The sequence below is a fragment of the Danio rerio genome, chromosome 14, assembly GCF_049306965.1.
Source record: "Danio rerio strain Tuebingen ecotype United States chromosome 14, GRCz12tu, whole genome shotgun sequence".
NCBI classification, from domain to species: domain Eukaryota; kingdom Metazoa; phylum Chordata; class Actinopteri; order Cypriniformes; family Danionidae; genus Danio; species Danio rerio.
The window spans coordinates 9,052,867-9,072,148 of record NC_133189.1 but is presented as its reverse complement, the minus strand read 5'-3'; the positions used below and the strand labels follow the sequence as shown (position 1 = coordinate 9,072,148).

Genomic DNA, 19,282 nt, shown 5'->3' with positions numbered 1-19,282 from the left:
TTGGAGTACATTATCTATTACAGTAAATTATTATTTTATGATCCTTTTTTAGCTATTACTACTCACTTCAAATGACAAGAAAACTTACATTTTCACACAATCTAGGGCTGCTCGATTTTGGAAAAAATCATAATCACGATTATTTTGGTCATAATTGCAATCACGATTACTCAAAACGATTATCAGTTGAAGTCAAAATTATTAGCGCTCCTGAGAATTTAGGTTTTTTAAATAACTATTTCCCAAATTATGTTAAACAGAGCAAGGAATTTTAACAGTATTTCTTGTAATATTTTTCCTTCTGGAGAAAGTCTTATTTGTTTTATTTTAGCTAGAATAAAAGCAGGTTTAAATATTTTGAAACCCATTTTAAGGTCAATATTATTAGCCCCCTTAAACAATCTATTTTTTGATTGTCTGCAGAAGAATCTACTGTTATACAATGACTTGCCTAATTATTCTAATTAAGCCTTTGAATTGCACTTTAATCTGAATGCTTGTATTTTGAAAAACATCTAGTAAAATGTTATGTACTGTCATCATAGCAAAGATAAAACAAATCAGTAATTAGACATGATATATCAAAACTAGTATGTTCAGAAATAAGTTTAAAAAAACTTCTTTCCATTAAGTGAAGTTTAGTTTTAAACTAATTTCGAGAGGAGCATGTGCTCATGATTTACCCAGCTGGTCCACATTAACTTATTATGATCCTCCAATCAAAGGATCCCAAATCACTATATATATCCTCATTTCCTTTCTACAACTATCTTCGTCTGGAAGAAACCCCTCTCCTCCCCCTTCTTCCTCCTTATCCAGAATGGGCGGCACGGTGGCCCAGTGACTAGCACTGTTGCCTCACAGCAAGAATACCAATGGTGTTGGGTCCTCGCTGAGCCATCTGGTATTTCTGTGTGGAGTTTGCATGTTCTCCCCGTGTCCGCGTGGGTTTCCCCCGGGTTCCCCGGTTTCCTCCCACCATCCAAATGTGCTCTATATTATAGATAAAATAAGCCTAAACCTTTTTTTTATAATGTCTTACTCTCAGGAAGTTCGCCTTGGCCTCAGCAGCGGGGGAGTTTGAGATAGACCTGAGCTCAATCTCCACTCGCCCTGCAAAAGGGGGGGAGCCCTGGACTCGAGGATCCCTTGAGCTCAGGGCTCTCTCCCGGGACAGCATGCCAAACAAGCTATGTAAAAATCATGAGCTAAGTGTGAACTCTTGAAACAGAAATTGGAGGAAAAGGGTTGCTAATATTCCGGAGGGCTAATAATTCTTCAACTGTATATATATATATATATATAGTTATTTTCCACCCTGCAAAGGAAAGAGAAATAAATACAATAGATTTAGAATATAAAACAAACTGTGATTTAAGCATTTTCACCCTAAGAAAAACATTTTAGCTACAAAAATCCTTCAGTCAGGAGCAGTCATGTTCTCGTCGTTTGATTAATGATAAAACAGGCGGCAGCATTTCGCACTGACACTTTAATGGTTTCTCTTTCACGTGTCTTTTGATTCTCAACTTGTTTGTTTATTAAGCAAATGAGGGTTAATATGAATAATCACTAATCATCACATATTTGACCATTAAAGCGCTCATGTTAAGATTACTTTAGATGTCTGCGCTCCTCTGCTCGTCTCAGTGTGCGAATGAGACCGAATGCTGACCGCGTGCTTATGCGTTTGCGCGTGTTGCACACACACATAAGCACGCGGTCTTTCGCGCTTTTGGTTTTTGATGCAATAATCATTTATCTCGATTAATGGTTTTTCATAATCATTAGAAGCCATAATCGAAATCGGATTTTCGATTAATTGCACAGCCCTAACACAATCCAGTCATTCTATTGACTTTATTCTAAAATGCGGAAGTGTGCCTGTTTTCGCGATTGTTTTAGAACTTCCGATACAGTCGCCCATGGGAGAATTGACTAGGAATAATAAACGACAGAAAACAGTCAAACTACTTGCTCTACAAACAAATGTTTGCATGACTATACAGACCAAGTAGAGTAATGTAATGAGAAAATATATTTGTAACATCAAACAGCGAAACGAGCAGTTTTTAATGTCTAAAAATGAATGGAAGTGAATGACACTGGAAGTCTCGAGCCAAAAAGATTCAGATGGCGAAGAATAAGGTGAATATAGATCAGTGGTTTTGCCTCTTCTTGCTTAATCATTGAATGCCTCCTCAATTGTAAGTCGATTTGGACAAAAGCGTCTGCTAAATGACTAAATGTACATGTCATTTAAAGACACAAATTTAATTTACTCGTGGTTAGCGAATCAGGTGTTTCTGTTTGACCCATGGCCTTGCCAGTAGTTAGAAAAATATGCAGTCAGTATAAGATGCAGCACCGATTTTAAATGATGGAGAATGAAAAAAGTACAAACATAACGACGTTTGATGGTTCTTTCAACTGGAAAAAAATTATCTGCATTTATTGTTGATGTGAATTAATTTATCACAGCAACAGGTCAAGTTTAATATCACAAATGTGAAGCATACAGCTGAGGGGACTCCTCTTCCCCTCGCCAAATTTAAACAATCAAATATTTTAAGGTATATTTAAAATAGATAAAACGTACAATTAAGTTCCAATTAATTAGTTACAATTAATTAATTAGTTAACTCAAGACAATCATACGATTAATTCAACCCAAGCTCATTGTGGAAATGTAGCCCCGCGGACGTTTCTGGAGACCGCGATTTACGTGGCCGGAGGTACGTAAAGGCCGCGTTTGGTTTTTTTCGAGCAAACGCTGTGGGGCGGTGTGGCCTCCGAGTGGAGGGCTTTCCCGACGCAATCAGTTTGTCCGCCTAGCTCACACCGTTGCGTCGGCGGAGCGGTGGCCCCGGTGGAGGAGGAGGAGGACGAGCCGCAGCCGGCCGCGGTGGACGACGACCGGGATCGAGTCCGGGGAACGGCGGGTTCCGGAAATCAGGTAAGACGAAAAACATAATCCGGAAAATAAGGGCGAGAACGCGGCGGGATCCGAAAACGCGGTCGAAATCGAAGACGGGGGCTTTTGCTTTTTTTTTTTTCGATCCGGCGGCTATTCGCGCGAGAACAGCGCGGGAGCGAACGCCGCATGCTCCCGAGAGGCGCCCGCCCGAGACGCGAAAAAGCGCGCACAGAGGCCTCTCGCGGATCCGCGAAAACAAAAAACGCTCGAATACGAACCTCCCGGGACGTAAATCGCGGTCCGCAGAAACGTCCGCGGGGCTACGTTTCCACAATGAGCCCGGGTTGGATTAATTGCAGTTAAATATTAGAAACGATTGACAGTGTTACGATAACCAGCGATCGTTCTCCACAGATCATTGGTTCTCACACAACAAACCATGGACTACACTTCCGCCTTCTCCTGGACTACATATTCATACATGCTCTCTGGTCACACTCACACATGCTCAGCCATCTAGACTGATTACATTCTCACCACCTGAGCCTTGTCAGACTGATTGCACTCACTACTTAAGCCATTCATTCACCCATCCAGTTTGCCGAGTCTTATTAATCTGTTGATAACACTACAATGCGTTTTCCCTGTCTTGTTTCCTGTGTTTCGACCCAGCCTTTTTTTTATCCTTGTTCTCCTGTTTAGCCGCCTGCCTTACGACCTATTGCCTGTTTACACAACGACGATTCTGGACTGCCTGTTTATACCCGTTTGCACCTGATTTGACCATTGCTTGCCTGACGCTGAATAAACCTGCATATTGGATCTTACCTTCTGTTGTGAGTGTCATCCCCCAACGTTACAGACAGCCCTGTGGTTATAATGTTCACGACAGCATCATGATGTTGTTTACAGTAAATTTAAGCAACTTTTAAAAAATTCTAATCAAAGAATGAAAAAGATATTAGCTGTGAGTAAACACTCACCGGCCACTTGATTAGATACACCCGTCCAAATGCTCGTTAACACAAATTTTGAATTAGCCAATCACATGGCAGCAACTCAATGCATTTAGGCATGTTGACATGGTCAAGAAGATCTGCTGCAGTTCAAACTGAGCATCAGAATGAGGATGAAAGGTGATTTAAGTGACGTTGAATGTGGCATGGTTGTTGGTGCCAAACGGGCTGGTCTGAGAATTACAGAAACTGCTGATCTACTGGGATTTTCACGCACAACCATCTTTAGGGTTAACAGAGAATGATCCAAAAAAGAGAAAATACCCAGTGAGCGGTAGTTCTGTGGGCGTAAATGCCTTGTTGATGCCAGATGTCAGAGGAGAATGGCCAGAATGGTTCGAGCTGATAGAAAGGCAACAGTAATTCAAATAACCACTCGTTGCAAACGAGGTAGGCTGAAGAGCATCTCTGAACACACAAAACGTCCAACCTTGAGGGCTACAGCAGCAGAAGACCACACCGGATGCCACTCCTGTCAGCTAAGAACAGGAAACTGAGGCTACAATTCACACTGGCTCACCAAAATTAGACAATGGAAGATTGGAGAAATGTTGCCTGATCTGAAAAGTCTCAATTTCTGCTGGATATTCAGATAATCGGGACTGAATTTGCCGTCAACAACATGAACACATGGAACCATTCTGTCTTGTATCAACAGTTCCCCTTCGGTTGGGGAACTTCAGTGCCATGAATGGGAGGATTCGGATCAGAAGCCGCTTATCTGGAGAGTATTGAACGGGCCAATGAATGAAATTAATTGGCAGCGTAAGCTTGCGCAGGTGTGCGACATCTGCAATTATCTCAGCATATAAGCACACCTGAAGCCAGCAGACGCCATCCTTTTCGCTTCAGATCCTTTCTGAGTGAGTCGATGAGGGTTCCTCTTGCTGATCAGCACTTCAGAGCGAACGAGTGTGTCTCCCGGTCCAGAGTGGGTCTTCGCGGTGGCAGACGGTCGAGCTGGGTTACTCCCTTGCCTGCGGTTCTTTGGGTCCGGTCCTCCAGAGCGGTGCGTATAGTTGCAACTTTCCTAAAAGAGCAACACAGTCGTGCAGCACGTCCTTTTCAGGATGGCGCTCCGACTGTGCGTTTCTGGATGCGGGGGTTTCCTGTCTCCGGATGATGGACACGATCACTGCATTGCATGTTTGGGGGTCCAGCATGTTAATGCGGTGCTCGCGGGCGGTTCATGTCGTCATTGCGATGCCATGACCGTTGCACAGCTAAGATCGCGGCTAACTTTCGCAAGAGAGCGAGCCACCCCAGTTGCCTCCTGTTCTAAAAAAGCAGCGGGCGCTCGGGCAGATCTGAGGGTTTCAGCGGGAGCTAATCCGCCGCCCACGGGCTCGCGGACCTCTCGCTCCTCACGGCGCTCCATCCAAGCTTCGGGTGGTGAGAGTGATCCGTCTAACCAGATGGTAGCTCTCACACTCGCTGACACCGGAGATCAGATGTCCTCCGCGGCATCGGAGGGTGGGCTTTCACTGTCCGACGAAGATCCGGACCCGCTCGCCCCCTCCGGGCAGGTGAGCGCTGTCAAATCGGATCCTGAAGCGGACATGTTAGCCGTGCTTTCCCGGGCTGCTTCGGCCGTGGGGTTGGAGATGGTTTATCCCCCAGCTCCGCGGCCGGACCGACTAGATGGGTGCTACGTAGAGGACCAGAAGGCGAAGCCTTCGAAGCCTCTCGTCCCCTTCTTCCCGGAAGTGCACAGTAGGCTCACGCAGTCCTGGAGGGCACCTTTCTCTGCCCGTGCTGCGAGTGCCTCCGCCCTCACCGCCCTTGACGGCGGAGCTGCCAGGGGGTATGAGGCGATCCCGTCAGTGGAGCGCGCTATCGCGGTCAATCTTTGTCCGCGCGGCGCCTCTACGTGGCGGGGTTTGCCCCGCCTCCCGTCCAAAGCCTGTAGGTTGTCTGCCTCCCTCGGAGCCAGAGCTTATAAGGCTGCGGGCCAGGCTGCTTCTGCTTTGCACGCGATGGCCACCTACCAGCGCTACCAAGCGCAGGCGCTGGCCGAGCTGCACGAGGGCGGGTCCAACCCAAGCTTATTACATGAGCTGCGCACCGCGACCGACTATGCTCTTCGGACTACTAAGTCCGCCGCGTGTGCGCTGGGGAGGACGATGTCCACACTTGTGGTTCAGGAACGCCACCTCTGGCTAAACCTGGCCGATATGCGCGACGTTGACAAAGTTCGCTTTCTTGACTCGCCCATATCCCAGGCTGGCCTGTTCGGCGACACCGTCGGTGAATTCACCCAGGAATTCAAGGCGGTGAAAGAGCAGTCGGATGCGATGGGCAATGTCATCTATCGGCGTGGCCGTAAGCCCGCTCCGCCCGCCGAGCCATCCACCTCCGCTGTTCCTCGCCGAGGGCGCCCGCCAACGAGTGCTGCCCCGCCCCCGCCTGCGCCTCCGGCCAAGCGGGCGCGGCGTTCACCTCGAAAGCAGGCAGCCCCTCCTGCCCAGGGCGCCGTTAAGTCCGGTAAACGGACCGCGAAGCGTCCCTGAGACAGGCCATCCGGAGAAGAGGAAACTTGCTCTTTCCCCGCTGGAGGGCGGGGCCCCGATAACAACGGTACTTTTCAGTGCCACCAAAACATCAGTAAAAGAGCACTTTTTCCCTTCCCCGGATGTGACTGCACGAGTTCTGCCAGTCCGGGACGCGCTGCCTTCCGGCTCGCAGACTCTACGTGCTTCGCCAGTGGCTCACGAGCGCTGGGGGGACGGTCTCCCTTCCCTCAGCCCTCCAGCCCCCTCTCCGGAGTCAGGGTGCGGAGCCAGAGCGAATCGCTCTCCTCCAGCTTTTCCGCGGGACCCTCGTGCTTCCCGGATCAGCACACCCACTCCGCGCTGCCCCACCGCTGGTACGTCAGCGATTGTAGCGATGACTCCATTAGCGAGGGCTCTGCCTGCCTGGTTAGCGCGGGCCAGCCCCTCGCGGTGGCTCATACGCACAATCAGACTCGGTTACGCGATTCAGTTCGCGAAACGGCCCCCCAAGTTTACGGGCGTGTATTTCTCCAGGGTCAACCCCCTGTCCGCCCCTGTCTTGCGAGAGGAGATTGCTGCCCTCCTGGCGAAGGGTGCAATCGAGCCGGTTCCTCCAGCCGAGATGGAGAGTGGGTTTTACAGCCCATACTTCATCGTACCCAAAAAGAGCGGTGGGTCACGGCCAATCCTAGATCTGCGCGTTTTGAACCGCTGTCTGCACAAGCTGCCGTTCAGAATGCTCACGCAGAGGCGCATTCTCCAATGCGTTCGTCCTCGGGATTGGTTTGCAGCCATAGACCTGAAGGACGCGTATTTCCATGTCTCCATTCTTCCACGCCACCGCCAATTTCTGCGGTTTGCGTTCGAGGGTCGAGCGTGGCAGTACAAGGTCCTCCCCTTCGGGCTCTCTCTGTCTCCGCGGGTCTTCACCAAACTCGCGGAGGGTGCCCTAGCGCCCCTTCGGCTCGCGGGCATTCGCATACTCAATTATCTCGACGACTGGCTGATTTTAGCCCACTCGCGGGAGCAATTGATTATGCACAGGGACGAGGTGCTTCGGCATCTCCGCCTACTGGGGCTTCAGGTCAACCGAGAAAAGAGCAAACTCGCCCCCGTGCAGAGGATTTCTTTTCTCGGGATGGAGCTGGACTCGATCACCATGGTAGCGCACCTCTCCGAGGAACGCGCTCGCCTGTTGCTGAACTGTCTGAGGGAGCTCGACAGCAAACTAGTGGTCCCACTGAAGTTCTTTCAGAGGCTCCTGGGGCATATGGCATCCGCAGCCGCCGTCACGCCGCTCGGGTTGCTCCATATGAGACCACTTCAGCACTGGCTTCACGATCGGGTCCCCAGACGCGCATGGCACGCGGGCACACACCGGGTCTCGGTTACTGCGCTGTGTCGCCGCGCCCTCAGCCCTTGGAACGACCCCTCGTTCCTACAGGCCGGTGTGCCTCTAGGACAGGCGTCCAGCCATGTTGTTGTTTCAACAGACGCTTCCAACACGGGTTGGGGGGCCGTGTGTCGCGGGCATGCGGCTGCGGGCCTCTGGAAGGGTGCCCAGCTGCATTGGCATATCAATCGCCTAGAGCTGTTGGCAGTGTTCCTCGCTCTCCACCGCTTTTTACCGGTGCTGGAGCGGCAACACGTGCTGGTCAGGACGGACAGTACGGCGGCGGCGGCGTATATCAACCGCATGGGGGGTATGCGCTCTCGCCGCATGTCTCAGCTCGCCCGCCGTCTGCTCCTCTGGAGTCACCCACGGCTGAAATCGCTGCGCGCCATTCACGTCCCAGGCACGCTCAATCGTGCAGCCGATGCGCTCTCACGACAGCTGTTACGCCCTGGAGAATGGAGACTCCACCCCGAGTCTGTTCAGCTGATATGGGCGCGATTCGGGGAGGCCCAGATCGATCTGTTTGCTTCCCCCGAGAACGCTCACTGCCAGTTGTTTTTTTCCCTGACCGAGGGCTCTCTCGGCACGGATGCACTGGCCCACAGCTGGCCTCGGGGCATGCGCAAGTATGCGTTTCCCCCAGTGAGCCTGCTCGCGCAGTTTCTGTGCAAGGTCAGGGAGGACGAGGAACAGGTTCTGCTAGTTGCGCCCCTTTGGCCCAACCGGACCTGGATATCAGAGCTCTCACTCCTCGCGACGGCCCTCCCCTGGCGGATCCCTTTGAGAGAGGACCTACTCTCTCAGGGACAGGGCACCATCTGGCACCCTCGCCCCGATCTTTGGAACCTCCACGTGTGGTCCCTAGACGCGAGGAAGACTTAGGTAACCTACCGACTGCGGTGGTTAATACCATCACTCAGGCTAGAGCCCCCTCCACGAGGCGCGCCTACGCCCTGAAGTGGAGTCTATTCACTGAATGGTGCGTCTCTCGCAGAGAAGACCCCCGAAATTGCCAGATTAGTGTTGTGCTCTCTTTCCTTCAAGAGAAGTTGGACAGCAGGCTGTCGCCCTCCACTCTCAAGGTTTACGTGGCCGCCATCTCCGCTTATCATAGCGCGGTAGCTGGCGGCACCGTGGGAAAGCATAACCTGGTCATCCAGTTCCTTAGGGGTGCTAGGCGAATTAATCCATCTCGCCCCCCTCTCATGCCCTCTTGGGATCTCGCCCTCGTTCTCACGAGTCTGCGATCCGATCCCTTTGAGCCACTCGAATCAGTATCTCTAAGATTTCTGTCCCTGAAGACAGCTCTGCTGGTTGCGTTGGCCTCCATCAAGAGGGTCGGGGACCTGGAGGCATTTTCGGTCAGTGACTCGTGCCTGGAATTCGGGCCGGATTACTCTCACGTTATCCTGAGACCCCGCCCCGGTTATGTGCCCAAGGTTCCTACCACCCCCTTTAGAGTTCAGGTAGTGAACCTGCAAGCGCTGCCCCCGGAGGAGGCAGACCCAGCCCTTTCTTTACTTTGTCCAGTTCGCGCTCTGCGCATTTATGTGGACCGTACTCAGAATTTTAGATCATCTGAGCAGCTCTTTGTCTGTTATGGCGGTCGGCAGCAGGGAAGTGCCGTATCGAAACAAAGATTATCCCACTGGATTGTGGATGCCATTTCACTCGCTTATTCGAGTCGAGGTCAGCCGTGTCCCCCGGGAGTACGTGCACACTCCACTCGGAGCGTTGCATCCTCTTGGGCGCGTGCACGCGGCGCCTCTCTAACAGACATCTGTAGAGCTGCGGGCTGGGCGACACCCAACACATTTGCAAGGTTTTACAATCTGCGAGTGGAGCCGGTTTCCTCAAGGGTATTAGGTAACCCTTTGGTGATTGAGGAGACAACTCGGTAGGGTGTTGAAACACGCTTGCTGCGCCATTCTCCCTAACACGGAGGTACGTGCGCCTTTTTTATCTGTCAGTAAAGTTCCCCGTCAGGTGAGCCCTGCAGATTCCTCCGTGGCCCCCAGCACTGACTCAGCGGAGGAGTCACTTGCTGGCCCACTACGTTGTAGGTCTGCCCGCTGGTCAGCCCGCGTTTTGGGTATAGGTGCCTGCTATGCGTGATCCCCACTAGGCGATCCCATATGCTTATTCCGCCACGGTTAAGTCCCCCCCCTGGGCGGACCCGTGTCTTCCCTCTCCGCTAACCACTCTTTGCTATGCGTACTCCCCCTTTTTAGGGCTAGTCCATAGGTAAATTCTGCCATCTATCCCCCCCTTGGGTAACGGATGGCCTCCGCAGCGTCCTCCCTATCGGGATTGCACGCTTCCCAACGTACTGTCGTATTCCTAGAATTATCTAGATGCTCACGACTTCCCAAAAAATATATCTAAATCCGTAAAACTTCTGTTGAAGTAGGATAAATTAGGGCCAGGGACACGTTGGAGGACCGCGCCCCCCATGATGTGGGTGCGTCACGCTTGCTTGACTATCTCCTCATCGGGGGTGTTGGTAAGGTGCAGTCATTATGGCGCTTTCCATATTCTCCCATTCATGGCACTGAAGTTCCCCAACCGAAGGGGAACGTTCGAGGTTACAGAAGTAACCCTTCGTTCCCCGAGGAGGGGAACGGAAGTGCCATATTCCGTCGCCATAATGACTGTCCCTTAGCTGTTTGAAAGTCTCTTCAGCTTAAAAGGATGGCGTCTGCTGGCTTCAGGTGTGCTTATATGCTGAGATAATTGCAGATGTCGCACACCTGCGCAAGCTTACGCTGCCAATTAATTTCATTCATTGGCCCGTTCAATACTCTCCAGATAAGCGGCTTCTGATCCGAATCCTCCCATTCATGGCACTTCCGTTCCCCTCCTCGGGGAACGAAGGGTTACTTCTGTAACCTCGAACGTTCAGGCTGCTGGTGGTGTTGTAATGGTGTGGGGGATCTTTTCTTGCCACATTTTGGGCCCATTAGTACCAATTATGCATCGTGTCAATGCCACAGTCTACCTGATAATTGTTGCTGACCATGTCCATCTCTGTGCTTATCTTCTGATGTCTATCTGCAACAGGATAATGCGCTATGTCATAGCGTGAATCATCTCAGACTGGTTTCTTGAACATGACTTTAGCCCCTTTCACACATACAGACCTTTCCAGGAAATTACCGGCAATTTTCTGGAAAGGTATGTATTTGTGAACAGGCCCTTTTTGAAAATACCGGTAAATTCGTTTTGGCTATTTTCCGGAAAGAGAAGTTTTAAGATTACCAGTAATTTGCTGGAATGCTGCGCTGAGTAAATGCAGAAGGAAGATTGCCGGAAAGATCGCATTCACGTCTAAAACGTGCTGATGTGAGACTGCTTTAGCCAATCAGAACAGTCAGAAGCATTCACGTCTGCACGGTTTATGAGAATAAAAGCCTTTGAAGATTTTACCAGACATATTTAGCTGCTAGATGTTAGTCAGATAACGTTTATATGTTTGTCTTAATGCCAACTGTGTAAATAATTATCGATAAGATGCTTATGATAAGCCGTTGTTTGTTTACATTAAAGCTTTGCAGGTGCCCGTGAAACAGCCCGTAACGCGCAATGCAGCACACACACATTTAATGTACATCTCGACATGCGAAAGTGTTTCTCTATGTGTTTTTATCGGAGTTGTTCACAATACTGATCCATCCACAAAGTTTGTAATGTAGTCAAATGTTTACAAATACAAGCGCAGTTGTTTAGAGGTAATTTCTGGTTAATGATGTCAGAATTTACTAGGGATGTAACGGTATCAGAATTTCACGGTACGGTAATACCTCGGTATGAATGTCACGGTACGGTATTTATTGAATCATTTACAGGAAAAAAAAAAACTTTTGAAAATACTCCAAAAAAGTGCCAAAAGTGTCAATGACATACAAATTAGCCATCTATCTGTTAGCTTTGAAACAGGAACTTCAATTTTAATAACAAAAAATTATTAAACCATGTAAAAAAATAAAGTTTCAATTTAGTATTGTTAAAAACTCATCACATTTAACATTTAATCACTCACTTAGATAGAGATGGGTTTAAAGGAAAATTATCATATAACTATAATCTGGTAAAAGCTGGTATCTCTGGGTATTTACAATGTCCCCTGCAACAGAAAAAACCCCTCTCATTTGGGACTGAGGATTCTGGGACAAGAGAGATATGACTTGGCCCATGTTGACAGCAGTGGGGTAACATTGTGCATTGTCTTTCCCCCACTTGAGAGGACAAACCATGAGTGAGATAGAGGTCTCTTTGCGGTACAAGTCAATGTCTGCATCAATCTGAACAGTGTGCTGTGTTTCTGCAGTCCCCATGACTGTTATTAGTCGTATTCCCCAACTTGCAGGCACGTGCACACATAGGGCTCAACCTGTGCAGTGCACATGCCCTTTTTAGTCTTGGATAGAAAATGCCCTTCCAAAACGATCAAAAGTGCCCCCGCGACGCGACACAACCTCCGTCCAGTCCAGCCCTTCAGTAGGCGCGCGATAACACCTCTCTTGAGTATGCGCGCTCAACCCCCCCTCGGCGCTTTACAATACGCGCGCCACAACACAGCTGATCAGAACGCGCGCGACAGCACCGCTATTCAGCACGCGCGCGGCGACAACACCCGCTTTAGGTTCGATCATTTCCATCTTTTTTTCATCTCCGCTACTAGCAGCACACTCCATTTCCGCATTACTGGATCTGTAGCGACAACAGACCGCAAAGGATTATGGCCACGCCGGGGCTGATGGGAAATGAAGTTTCAGCTACCTCCCGTTCGCTTCATTCGCCTGAGCAAATTTTCTCAGAAGACCTATAGTTTTACCGAGTCATGCGACTTCGGTAATATCGAAAAAATTTAATATTGCGGTATGACGGTATTTACAATACCGTTACATCCCTAGAATTTACCGGTATTTTGGAATGGATGTGTGAATGCTCTTTTCCAGAAAAATTCTGTAACGTCCTTGCCTGTGTAAACAGCTCTTTTAGGAATTTACCAGTAAAGTCGTTCCGGAAATTTTTCATATATTTACCGGTATCACTGTGTGAAAGGGGCTAATGAGTTCACTGTACTCAAATGGCCTCCATAGTCACCAGTTCTCAATCCAATAGAGTACCTTTGGGATGTGGTGGAATGGGAGATTCGCATCATGAATGTGCAGCCGACAAATCTGCAGCAACTGCGTGATGCTATCATGTCAATATTGACAAAAAACTCTGAGGAATATTTCCAGTAACTTGTTGAATCTGTGCCACGAAGGATTAAGGCAGTTTTGAAGGCAAAAAGGGGGTCCAACCCAAAACTAGTAAGGTGTACCTAAAGTAGCTGGTGAGTGTATGTGAGTGCTGAATCATTAGTTTACCCACAAATGAAACTATCCTCACTATTTACTGTACTTATACATACAAGTGGTACTAAACTGTTATACATTTCTTTATTCTGTTGAACAGAAAAACAATATATTCTGAAGACGGCCATTGACATCAATAGTAGGAAATAACATTTTATGGAACTCAAGGCTGCTTTTCTTCCTTTGTGTTCAACAGAAGAAAGAAACTCAAGCAGGTTTGGAACGAGTGAAGGATGAGTAAATGTTGACAGAATTTTCATATTGGGGTGAACTATGTCTTTATTTTACAGCTATTTCCTGTTATTTCATCACTGTTCTGTGTACATTTTAAAGGGTTTTTGACCTGCAATCAATGGAGAGTGGAAACAGGAATGTGTGGAGAGCAGATTGTTGAGCATTCAGGAGACATGCCAATGCTGCTCTGAGGATATCAATTAATCAGATCATTTTGATACTGATTTACTACATTATATTTGTCAGTTAGGATTAAGTATCCTTGTTTTAATTTATTTTTTGTTTGTTTGTTAAAAATATATACAGACAAAACCACATGATTGAATACTCTACACAACTTTCATCTTCCTCTTTCTTTGATAAACATATTTGATACTGCATTTAATTTCTCAGCAATGGAGAATTAACTGAACTCACAGCTTCACTGTTTGTAACATTAGCCAGATTTCCATCCCAACGTTAAGCAAATGTTTTAAAAGTTCACCACAAACAAATCTCAAAAATAATTTAGGTGCATTTCCATCAAGCTGTGAGAGTGGTGGTCTCTGGTTTTGGTAACCAACATTAAGCAAGTGGTCACGTGGGTGTAATGTTCGCTATACCTCAAATTCAGCAAATGCATTCCAATCTCTCATTATTCACAATCAGGTCACCAACCCTTTTTCACACCAAAATGTCAGTAACCAGCACCGACAAGCGTTAAAATCTTTTTTGCTAATTAAGAATTATTCAAAAATTGTCATTTCCATCATTTATTTTACATGCTATACTCCAAATGTGCATTAAAGCAGGATGTTGGAAACCCAAGTGAGGCACAGACAGAAGTTATTACTTAATATCTCTTTCTCTCTCTCTCTTTCTTTCTCTCTCTATGTTTCTTGATAATCAAATCTAATTAATTGTCTTGATATATGTACTAAAATGTACATATGATTTGCAATGATTTGCATATGTTTATTAAACCTTCGAATCGCTGCATTTAAATCTGTGTTTGAAAAATGTGTTTTGAGTTAGTTATAAAGTTACAAACAGTCAAAAAACACAAAGTACGGGGATAACAATTTATCATTTTAATAAAACCACTGATGTTTATGGTAAAGATTGAAATTACCATCATATGCATTTAACGATGCTTAAAAATGAAAGTTGTAGGGCGCAAGTACATTCTTTAACCAATAGGTGGCGATAACCACCCATCAGAAATATGCAACTGAATAATTTTAAAAAGACACGATCATTCATTCATTTTCTTTTCGGCTTAGTCCCTTTATTAGTCAGTGGTCCCCACAGCGGAATGGACCACCAACTAAACAGCATATGTTTTACACAGTGGATGCCCTTTCACTGAGAAACACCCATACACACTCATTCACACACATACACTATGGCCAAGTTAGCTTTTTCAATTCACCTATAGCGCATGTGTATGAACTGTGAGGGAGCACCCGGAGGAAACCCACGACAACATGAGGAGAACATGCAAACTCCACACAGAAATGACAACTGACCCAGCCTGGGCTCAAACCAGCGACCTTCTTGCTGTGAGGCGATCGTGCTACCCACTGTGCCACTGTGATGCCGGTGGATGAAAAACTATTCATCTAGCAATGAAACATGAAGTTTTATGAGTGAATAACTGAATCATTTATTGAAAATTAGACTAAAAATAACTAAGATTAGATTAGCATTATCAGCAACAGTAGCAGTAACAGTGAATTTTTCACAGAAATGAATATCTTACCATTTATTTTTATGCAATAGATTGTTATTCAATTTTATTTTTAATAAAATGATAGGTTCTAAGTTCTGTTCGTTGAAACCAAAAGTTTGTTGCAGTTTTGCGTTTGTAAATGAATGGAAAGCAAACTACATTTATCTCTGAAATATGATTTGATCCATGAATAAAACAAACATAATGTGATTCAAACTGAGATTTGTATTACACTATTAATGCTTATTCAAGCCAACTGCACTGCTTTATCATTAAACCAAATAGAATCACACCACGTATTAAAATACTTAAAAAATATATCTTTATACAGGACACTCACTGGCCACTTTATAAGGTACACCTTACTAGTACCGGGTTGGACCGCCTATTGCCTTCAGAACTGCCTTAATCCTTCAAGGTACCGGAAATATTACTCAGAGATTTTGCTCCATATTGACATGACGGCATCACGCAGTTGCTGCAGATTTGTCAGCTGCACATCCATGATGCAAATCTCCCGTTCCACCACATCCTGAACGTGCTCTATTGGATTGAGAACTGGTGACTGTGGAGGCCATTTGACTGTAGTGAACTCATTGTCATGTTCAAGAAACCAGTCTGAGATGATTGGCACAGGATGACATGACGCCTTTTCCTGCTGGAAGAAGCCATCGGAAGATGGGTACACTGTGGTCATAAAGGGATGGACATGCTCAGCAACAATACCCAGGTAGGCTGTAGCGTAGACAATGCTCAATCGTTAGTTACTTCAGTTGTAACGAGTACTTTTTTAAGTTACTTTTGCCTTTTTATACGCTGGAATGCGTCTGGCCAACAGAACTGCTGCTCCCTGATATTTTCTCTGACCATTCTCTGTAAACCCTAGAGATAGTTGTGCATGAAAATCCCAGTAGGTCAGCAGTTTCTGAAATACTCAGCCTGTCTGGCACCAACAAATGCCACGTTCAAAGTCACTTAAATCACCCTGCTTCCTCATTCTGATTCTCAGTTTGAACTGCAGCAAATCATCTTGACTGTGTCTACATGTCTAAATGCATTGAGTTGCTGCCATGTGATTGGCTGATTAGAAATATGCGTTAACGAGCAGTTGGATAGTGTACCTAATAAAGTGGCCGGTGAGTGTATATTTTTCACTTTTATGCTGAACGTGTACTCAAATCAAAAAATTGCTAGTCATCACACTGCCCACCTGCCAAGAGTGACATCTCCATCACTGTACACGTGACAAAGTGAACCCTAAAGGTCACAAGGTCAGACTTTAAAAAAAATCATGCCATATTCATTACCATGCATTTAAGGTGCCCTAACACCAATACTGGCAGCATGCAATTTAATACGGTCATTCTAGGTTTACATTTCACAGCATCATCAAATTAAATATACTCGAGCCAAACTGCTGTCTAAAATAAATAAAGGAACTTTCGGCTAAACACAACAGGACAAACGGCGAGCGGAGCTGCATCATTATGAAGACTTATGATATGCATCCATAAAGCGGAGCTCCGCTCACACGTACACCGACCACATACCGCTGCGCTTAGGAATAACGGAGATGCATGCGCAGATTCAGTGCGTTCTGCCAGCGACTCGCCACGGGGATGGTGCTTAACAATAGGTGTCATACACTGGCCTGATGGCTGAAATGGACACAAAAGCTTGGGTAAGTGAAGATAACGATGAGAAAAGACGTGCGTCACTGTCTATCCTTTTGGGACCCAGCCAAAAAAAAAAAAAATAATAATAAAACAATAATCATAATCAATATAGTGTTTGAAGTTAACAAACATACATGTTTATAGGATGCTTTTAAAATAAGATTTAACACAAAATACTTTTAAAAACCAATAGGAGTGTAAAAGATAAAGTATAAACTGAATTAATAGACATTTTATATTCAGATGAAGTCAGAATTACTGAATTATTAGCCCCCCCCCCCTGTTTATTTTCCCCCCAATTTCTTTTTAACGAATAGAAGATTTTTTCAGCACATTTCTAAACATAAGAGTTTTAATAACCCATTTCTAATAACTGATTTCTTTTATCTTTGCCATGATGACAGTAAATAATATTAGACTAGATATTTTTCGAGACACTTCTATACAGCTTAAAGTGACATTAAAATGCTTAACTAATTAAGTTAACTAGACAGGTTAAGGGTAATTAGGCAACTTATTGTATAATGATGGTTTGTTCTGTAGACTATTAAAAAATCTATAGCTTAAAGGGGCTAATAATATTGACCTTAAAATTGTGTTTAAAAAATAAAAAACTGCTTTTATTCTAGCCGAAATAAAATAAATAAGACTTTCTCCAGAAGAAAAAAATACTATCAGACTTACTATGAAAATTTCCTTGCTCTGTTAAACAGCATTTAAGAAATATTTTAAAAATAAATAAGAGGGTTAATAATTCTGACTTCAACTGTTTATATATATATATATATATATATATATATATATATATATATATATATATATATATATATATATCACATTAATAACATAAATTATGCCCAAACTGATAGTTAACACAAATAATGTAATATTAATTTAAGTAAAATAACTTTAATTAAACATATTTTATCATTAGAATTATTAGCATATTAATATTGACCATAGGCCACACCCCCATGATGTGCACTTTAACACTCTTAGTTCACTTGCATGTGCCTTCAGACAACAATAAACACAAAAACACCTCCGTAGTAGTGATCACTAATAAATTGGTGGGTTTTATCACAGTTTTACAGCCACATCTTTAAAAGCAGCACCTTTCCCCATCCTGCCAGACGTCAATGACCGGCAGGTTATTTCAACACATAAAAATGCTGTGCATTAACTCAGCTCTATAACGTGCATTTTACAAGCAATCTCCCATAATAAAAGATGCTTATCAAGTGCGCGCAAGACTAGATTAGAAGTTATTCAATTTTAAACTGGGTGATTAAGAAAAAATAACAGCAGCTAACAAGTACTAAGTTTTCAAATAACATTTAAAATATGAATATAATAACGAAACGCTCTTACCTGTGTCCTGGCACATTGCGTGGGTATTCTGGTAAGTGTGACGAACTGAAACATTCCCAGAATAACCCTCAGCTTGATCCCCATTGTTTAAGTTGGCCAAGAAAAGTCTGAAATAGTTATGTAAATAATACACCAGGTCCAACGTCCAGTCCTTGTTAATTCTCTACGAATGATTATTCCACATTCGCGTCCGAGCCCAACATCTTTAATCCAAACAGGGACAATTTACTCAGCAGATTCTCAAAAAACAAAGCGATTGTAATTCCCGTCATGGCTTAAGTAAAGCCAAAACACAAAAAATAAATTTCAGAAATGTTAAAGCTCCTTCGGAATAAAACCGGGCGCATTTATTTCTAATAATTAGCTATCATATATTAATAAATCCTTAATAAATGAAATTTTAGAGGAGTTTTCCGCGCATTGCATTTATACTGGCTCCCTCGTAGCAGAATTCCCGGTGGAAATAAGAGTACGTCCTTATGCTCCAGAGAGATGTATATCCGGTAACAAATAAATATATCCTCAAGAATCGATGTCCCGAGCGTCCTGAAGGTCTCTGCCTCTCCCGTCTGGCATTTCAGACCCGCTTTGTACGGCGCATCCCGTGCTACTGTAGGTCACCAGTGAAATCATGCCCACCAAAACCTATGATGACGCTTATGCTTGTCAGACACAAGATCTTATTCATTAACATGTTCGCCATACATAACCCATTCTGCCAACATGCGCTGTGGAATCCACTATGTGGAAACAGGGATGAGGGAAATCCACCTTGATATGATTAAGGTCGTTTTCTCCGGTCTCTTATTTGCCCTTCAGGACTCACGCTCCGCAACTCTCAGTGCGCGTCACCGTCGCGCTCGTGGAACTTTTTTTTCTCCTCCTGACGCGCAGACTTTGCTCGCGCGCAAACCCGCACAGGTGTAATGATCGCGCATAGTGAGGTGGGCAATTATTAACCGACTCCCCCTCACTATTTTGATTCCCTTTCCCCCTGACAGAGTGTTTTGGGTTCCTATTTAAAGGAGACGTGCACTTTTCAAGGATTTTGTCCGTTTCAAATATTAAAGATGAAAATCATAAATCGGATCTACTTTCGGTCCTGG

At 45.5% G+C, this 19,282-nt stretch overlaps 1 protein-coding gene across 7 annotated transcripts in view; it reads right to left on the bottom strand.

The window, feature by feature from the left end:
- Positions 1 to 19,021, bottom strand: part of vegfba (vascular endothelial growth factor Ba) — a 69,064-nt gene extending 50,043 nt beyond the window's left edge. For all 7 annotated transcript variants that reach the window (XR_012390205.1, XR_012390206.1, XR_012390207.1 and 4 more), the window contains exon 1: positions 18,177 to 19,021. Coding sequence is in view for 2 of the 7 variants with exons in the window: in XM_005157162.6 (XP_005157219.3) it covers positions 18,177 to 18,260 (84 nt within the window). In the remaining 5 variants the exon portion in view is untranslated. The remainder of the gene's footprint in view (positions 1 to 18,176) is intronic.
- Between the last annotated feature and the right edge of the window lie 261 nt (positions 19,022 to 19,282).